The sequence below is a fragment of the Mesitornis unicolor genome, unplaced genomic scaffold (assembly GCF_000695765.1).
Source record: "Mesitornis unicolor isolate BGI_N332 unplaced genomic scaffold, ASM69576v1 scaffold17908, whole genome shotgun sequence".
NCBI classification, from domain to species: domain Eukaryota; kingdom Metazoa; phylum Chordata; class Aves; order Mesitornithiformes; family Mesitornithidae; genus Mesitornis; species Mesitornis unicolor.
The window spans coordinates 35256-42802 of NW_010202715.1; the positions used below are offsets into that span (position 1 = coordinate 35256).

The 7547-nt window shown below is 38.3% G+C and overlaps 1 protein-coding gene across 1 annotated transcript in view; it reads left to right on the forward strand.

The window, feature by feature from the left end:
- Nucleotides 1–7234, forward strand: part of LOC104545367 (signal peptide, CUB and EGF-like domain-containing protein 1) — a gene marked incomplete at its 5' end in the record, with an annotated part of 27403 nt that extends 20169 nt beyond the window's left edge. Inside the window, 5 exons of the mRNA XM_010190491.1 lie at nt 828–989; nt 2458–2655; nt 5112–5264; nt 5761–5840; nt 6938–7234. Of these exons, the coding sequence (XP_010188793.1) occupies nt 828–989; nt 2458–2655; nt 5112–5264; nt 5761–5840; nt 6938–7090 (746 nt within the window). The remainder of the gene's footprint in view (nt 1–827; nt 990–2457; nt 2656–5111; nt 5265–5760; nt 5841–6937) is intronic.
- Nucleotides 7235–7547: the final 313 nt, after the last annotated feature.

The window sequence follows — 7547 nt, forward strand, 5'->3', positions numbered from 1 at the left end:
CTGTTTCTAAGCTTCAACGCCAAGAGGTTTTGAAAGGCTCCAGAACAAACATAGTCACTGCACATAGAAACACGGTGTGTGATTAAATTAAATGGTCAGGAAATCTGTAAACTAGGAATGGTCTCCCACGGTTGCAGAGATTCAACAGGCTTTATGATTTTCTTTGGACTTTACCACAGGCAGGTACAGAGTCAGCACTGCAACTGGTACATGAATCAGCCCCACCGCATGGCAAGAAATAAGACAAACTTGCATTAACCTTCAGGTCCTGTATATTTTTATTTACCAAATTAGAAAAAACTCTACAGAAATTATATGAAGTTAAAGATTAATAGGTTAGGCAGAAACTGTAAGCATGCAACAGGTTGTGTGTTTCATAATGTCAAGTTTCAGTGCAAATGCTGAAGAAGGAATCTACCCAAATGCATTTTGATTTAGTTACTGGAATGATGTGCTGGCCCTGCCAAACAAACACTGATGGAAACCTCTCTCCTGCTATTGTGAAAGGCATTTTTATTTTTGAGGCAGATATGTATCAGCTTCCATTTATTACAAACTCATTGGAAACCACTGTATTAAATATAGTAAGAGACATACCTAGCACGTGTTACTAATTCTTAAGGGATTAGCTTTAGTCTTTGATACATAATTCTAATTATAAGGTCTTTTGTAATGGGAAATACAGGGAGCTGGTGTCTTTTTTGCCTTTTATGGCCTAATAAGTATATTGCAGAACAGGGATCATGAGGTATGTCCAGGGTAGAGGAAAGTGCTCTCTGCACTGAAGATTGCTACTTTCTGAAAATAATACACCTCATACCTTACAGTTCATTGTTCTCCTGGACACTACTACAACTCCACAACACACAGATGTATCCGATGCCCTGTGGGAACATACCAGCCTGAGTTTGGTCAAAACTACTGCATCACCTGCCCTGGAAACACAAGTACAGATTTTGATGGCTCCACCAATGTTACGCACTGCAAAAGTAAGTTGCATTTATATTAGTTGTGAGCTGAAGCATATCTTCGACTCTGAACTGCAACTTGAAGTTTCCATCTGTCAGGCTGAACTTCAATTCTGTATCTCCTAGTTAGCATATATCTGCTGCCAGAGGGAACAGTAAAAATTGGGAAAACAATGAGAAAAAAAATCCTGGAAAAGTATCACTTGATGCATGTGATTGTTTTAACTTTAATGTAGTTTGGCAGAGTGCCAGCTACAAGTTAAAACTACAGAGCTTTTGGTTTCCCAGATCCTGTAAGTTTTCTTGCAGTGATGGATATTCCTCCATGTCTCTATAGAGCACAATATATTCTATCAGAGTAACTTCCTTTTTTTAATAATTGTAAAATACTAGGGGATATGGTTGTGCATACTGTGATTGATGGGTTATTGCTCATGACAGTGAAATCTTCTCATAGGCTTTCTTGCAGCACTCAGCCTCCTATCTTCAATTACCATTTTAAATACTCCCAAGGATTCCAGTGCAATTTTATTTGATCTTTTGTGAATGACTGATTCTTTTAGGCAAGCAATTTTTTTCATACCTACCATGCTAATTTGAGAAAACGTCTCTATAATAATTAGGTAATGTCATCTAAGCTAGTTATTCATATGCAAGTGTAAGTCTTTATTGCATGCCATGTGTCTTTGAAGCCCTCCACCATTTCTAATGTAATTTGAGTAAATTAGATATTTGTAAGGAATTGGAAGAAGTTTGATGATTTTCCTGTAAAACAAAACCACCCTTGTCACTTCACTGTCTTAGATACTCCATTTTCAAGCCAATTCCTGACCTTAAATAATCTTTGAGGTTTGCATTAAGCAAAATATTTAAACATATATCTAGGGTTTTTTGTGGGTAAATAGACCTGGAGAGATCAGGCTTAAGTAACTTACTGAATCAGACTTCTGTGGCAAATTCAATAGAAGTTTTGAAAACTCAGAAAGGAAAACTGATCCGTCAGTAGATTCTTTATTAACTGGTTTAATACAAGATAAAGCAAGGCAAGATAAGGTTGGCTAGTAGGATCATCACACTCATTCAAGTTAAAATACAAGTCAAGTTATACCAGAATACCTTCTGTATTTCAACATGGTCTCAGTGGTAACCACTGGGTGAGTACCTCCACAATGGGATCATGTCTACTTACCTGTATTTGTTTCTTAATCACATGTTAAAGTAGCCTGAATGAAGTCTTTTATCAGTTTATACACTGGAGGTTTTGCAGTATAAAACCTTATACACTATAAGGTTTTGCAGATCAGTTGGAGCAGCCCTGCAGATTAAGTATTCCCTTAAAGGCTTTCCATGCCAAGCAAAGAGGCAGCTGGAGAATGTGTGCATTTCTAAAGCCACAAGGAGGAGTTTAGACTTGCTCTTGACAGATCTAGAAAAACACCTCAAAGCAGCTAATCAGCTAACACAAATGCTAATTTATGTTTCTCCACAGACCAGCACTGTGGAGGAGAACTTGGGGATTATACTGGCTACATTGAATCACCCAACTATCCTGGAGACTACCCAGCTAACGTTGAATGCATCTGGAATATAAATCCACCCCCAAAGAGGAGAATACTCATCGTAGTACCTGAGATCTTTCTCCCAATTGAAGATGAATGCGGTGATGTTTTAGTAATGAGAAAAAGTGGTAAGTTGCCAGACATGGGTTATATAAATATTTACTGCAAACTGACTGAGTGGAAAGTTCATATTGAAGAGATGACTGTCTTCATCTATATGGTGTTTCTAAAAGGATTGCTGAATGAGGTGGCACAGCAAGTTAAAACAGAACACTCTACCAATAACAATTAACAGAGTGATATTAATTATTCAAGTGTCTTGGCTTAATCACAGGGCAGTTAATGGGCTTCTGTCTGGCCCAATTATCATGTGGGATAAATCACTACCACTCTAGAAGTCAACAAAGCTACGCTAAGTTACACTGGGAGAGTTATCTCCTGTGATCTGTACAAACTGCTCTCACTTACTCTTTGCAAGTATCTATATGCTGCAATTAGTGCTAAATCTGTGCAGTGACACAGGTTACTATACTTGACACCCTCAAGAAATCCAAAGTTTCCTCAATTTTCTGTGGAGTGGGGGTTGTGTTGTGTCTTTGCTGATGAAGTTAATTCAACAACTTCTGGAGTTAAGACACCAATGAGATGCACTCCTTCTTCAGTCTTATGTAGGCATCCAGCTCTGGTAATCTGTTGCTAAATCTCCAAAAAGTACCAAACTTGAAAGGCAATTGTTTATATGGAGCTTTGTTCAAAACAGCATATTTTACTTGCTAAAACAGCGTATTTTATTTGCTAAAACAATTTTCCCAATTTTTTATCCTTGAGGGTTTGTGTTGACATCTCTATATATCAGGTTAGTACAAGAAGAAACCTGCTTGCTACAGATGGAAGGAAATTATATCTGTCCGCATCAGATTTTTAAAAGCAAACACACACTTACTGTAGCAGAACAAATCCCAAGCTGTGGTTCCAACTGTGAGTAAAGCCAGGCACATAAGGAAAAGTTTGACTTACACTTCATTACCAATAACAGTACCAAAACACCACCACCACTGGAAAATGAGGGCAGTTTTTCAGAGTCTGCTTTGTGATCACTGTATGTTTGGCATCATAAGAGTAGATCTTCCAAATATTTATCATAGTTCATGTAAGATCAGCTGCTAACATTACTGTGGAAAAACTGATGGCAGTTCCAGGATTTCAGTTAGATCCTTTTTTTGAACTTCAGGAATCCAAATCCCATTCAATTAAAAAAGTCTCTTTTTGGTATCATTGTTGAAAGTTAAATCAGCACTAGCAAGTTCAGATTTTAGGTCACACTTGTAATTTTCCCTAATTATCCTGTGGCTATGGAGTGGGGCTTTTTGAACTAGATGAGAAGCTATTTTTTCCTTCTGTTTGAAATTCATTTCAAATTAGAGGAGCCTCATGATACCTTCATAATGATTTGAAGACATCCTGTACTCTCCATCTGTTACTTATGTTAGGACCAAATGGCAGGTCTTTCTGGTTTGCAGACTATTAACGCTATTTCAGTATAGATAAATGACATTTTCATTTCAAACCTAGAGCCAGGTGTTTTGCATTGGGAGGTGCTGGTTCTTATACTCTGTAAGGCATCATTTAAATTGCTATTTTTTAGAGCTATCATTATAAGGAAAGAATAGTATCGATAATCCCACATCCTTTTAGATGGTAGGAACCACAGGTATAAAATGGCCTCTGATCCACACGCAGCATGCTGGGCAGACCCTGTCTGTAGAAGAGATTTTGTCCTTTCAGTCATTTGAGCTGTTATACGATTTTCTCATAAGGAAACAACTCATCTTATCTACTGTCAAACAGAAACAATGTTCTCATGAGAACTTCTTGCCTCACTTTTAGATAAAGGCAAGGCCATGCTGTGGCATAATCACCACTACCAAGTGGGAGCTGCCCGCAAGTTTCTCTCGTTACAAGGAGCTGGCTGAGGTTGTCCTGCAGCCCTGGGGAGGATGGCAGCCTGCAGCACTACAGGGGCCTGCAGGCCACACTGGGCACACAGCATAGGCATGGCCACACCCAGGTTAACTGTTTGGTGGATCACCAGCTCCTGGGTGTGCGGTGTCTGAATCTGTCAGAATCGCTACCCCAGGCTCTTACATTCTGATCAGTGATTTATTTCTCTCAGATTAACTCCCCAGCCTGGCTGTGGTGGGAATTGGTTACCACATCTGCCTGGGGTGCAGATGACTTGTTCTTACCTGTCCGGGCTCAGCGTATGGGAGCCCTGGAATTCAATGCTAGAGCAGTACACAAAATAAGTCATATCAACAGCAATTTTATAAAAGTCAAAATCATCTGTTCCACTATGTGAGCTTCTTGCTGTAGGACAGAGGGGTTCCCACTACCTTTGTGGAAAAACTTACTTCTCCTTATAAACAGATAAAGACTACATCCCTTCTGTCACAAGAAACTTCTGTTCTCGGGAATATATCAACTGAGAAGTGGCCTGTCAATTTGTCATTTCTGAGCTCTAGATCAGGAAGGGTGCCAAAAGTTCTTTCATAAAGAACATTTATTTATTTAACCTCCTTTCTAGCATCTCCTACTTCAATTACTACATATGAAACATGTCAGACTTACGAAAGACCTATTGCATTTACCTCAAGATCAAGGAAGCTCTGGATTCAGTTCAAGTCAAATGAAGGGAACAGTGGCAAAGGATTCCAGGTCCCCTATGTGACTTATGATGGTGAGAATGAGATTGTTTCCTGTCTTTGTGTTATATCTGGATTACAGAAAATTGTCCTTTAGAATCTTTCTTATGCTGATGACAGGAAGAGAAGAATGAGGAAAAGCTTGATGTAACTCACCAAAATGAGAGCTGTTCTTAGGGCAAAAAACAAAGACCTGTTCCTGACTGTGTTGCTGACTTCTCATATAACCTTTGACAGTTATTTCATATGCCTGGCCCTTTTTCTTCATCTCTAAAATGAAGATAATAAAGCATTATTATCTGGAGGGCATAGTTTTCTGGGGATAAGTTAGTATTTATAAGGATAATTCAAAATTACTGTTCTAAAGCAGTACAGAATTTTAATGTGATTAGATTAGACTACAGCAGCTTGAGGGATACTGAAGTATTAACTGGATACTAAATTTTTCAGCCCTGTCTTGAAGCTGATGCCTGGCTATTATTCTCCCAAAAGATGTCACTAACGGTCACTCAACTGATCTTTATTTTGCAGAGGATTACCAACAACTAATAGAAGATATTGTTCGAGATGGACGATTATATGCCTCAGAAAATCATCAAGAAATTCTAAAGGTAAGAAAACTCTGCTTTATCTAAGTCTAACCAAGAGTTCATTTTCCTAAATATTTTCCCAAGATAGTTCTCATAGTTCTGGTAGAGTCATAATATTCAAACCTCAAGTGTGACCCCAGATGGTTTATGCTGGTATTTGGAGCAACACAAAATCAGTAGCTCAGCTGGGCTGATCACATGTGTATGTCCTTTGCTGAATCAAGAACTAAATGAAATGTATGCTAACATGATTGTATGTTAGAGAATATAGTCAACCAAGAATGAAGAACATATTCTTTGAAGAGGCTTCTTCAGCCTCAGTGTGGTATGTGTTAAAAATGAGTCATTAAGTTAGAATTTCCTGTGCATGAAAAGATGTATTTACCTAAATCGCTGTCCTGCCTCAACAAGACACAACCATAATGTGGCATTGTAAGCTGTCCATGAAATCATTTTCCAAAGGCACAAGCAACACATAGGAGAGAATTGTAGAGGAAGACTGCTGGGCTGCCACCTGTAACAACTCGCTGATTAAAACTGAAGAAAGGCTGTTCAGAAGGCAAAATTCAGCTGTGTAAATGCACAGCTTGAAAGGGCAGGAAATTATTAACAGCCAGCTGCCCTGGCCACCCCTGCTCCTATCGCTGGAGCTTTGAGGTCACTCCAGTCTTAACTCCAGTGTATACAGTCAGGCTCTGAATCAAGACTTTATCAAGGTACAGGAGGAGATCCTTAAAGAGCTCAGAGTCACTGAAGACAGCTTTCTCGTCTTCGTGGAGGGAAGGCCCTGGACAACAGCATGAAACAGGCTGGAAGGGCAGTCAGAGGCAGTTTGCAATTCTAATGCATAACTTCTGCAGCTGTTTGTGGTTAACCCAGCTGCTACTTTCTCAGTTCAGGACCTTCCAAGAACACTAACTGCAAAAAAAAGGTCCAGCACAGTAGAAAGATTCATCCGTATAAAACTCTACAGCAACATGGAGGAGTTTCCTACACTGCTTTACCTAGAATCAAGTTTTTAAAAAAACCAAACTGACTGTTGTTCATTACTTTTGAAAGCTGTGCAGAAACACAACACAAACACTATTTTTACCTAATATATATGTTGTCTCCCATAGGACAAGAAACTGATTAAAGCTCTCTTTGATGTACTGGCACACCCACAAAACTATTTCAAGTACACAGCACAAGAGTCAAAAGAGATGTTTCCAAGATCATTTATCAAGCTACTGCGATCAAAAGTTTCCAGATTTCTACGACCATACAAATAGTCTACTGGTATTCAATTTTGGGTTACTTTACATTCCTGTCAAATATTGTCTTTTCTCCATAGTAGAAACATTCACTAATTTGAAGGCTCTTTTTTGCAGTCTTTATTTTCAGTTGTATATTGAAGAATACCTATGTTTTATAATCATTAAAAGCCAATGTTCTGAATGGGATTGTTAATACAAAAAAAATTGTTCATCCCTGAGTGCATCTAGTTGAAGATTCAAATTTGTGTCTGCACTAGTGTACCTTCACTTTCCAGTTGAAATTACATCATGTAGAAAATATTCTTAATAGCTTTTTATTTTTCATCAAAAATAACTTTTTTCAAAGCAAAGAAGCTATCTTTTCAAATCCGATTAAACTACCTGCAGATAAGTTCGGTTGTAGAAAGAAGTATGTAGTATAAATAATACTTGGATTTTGAATTGCACTTGACGTTTATATTTGAATCTTTAG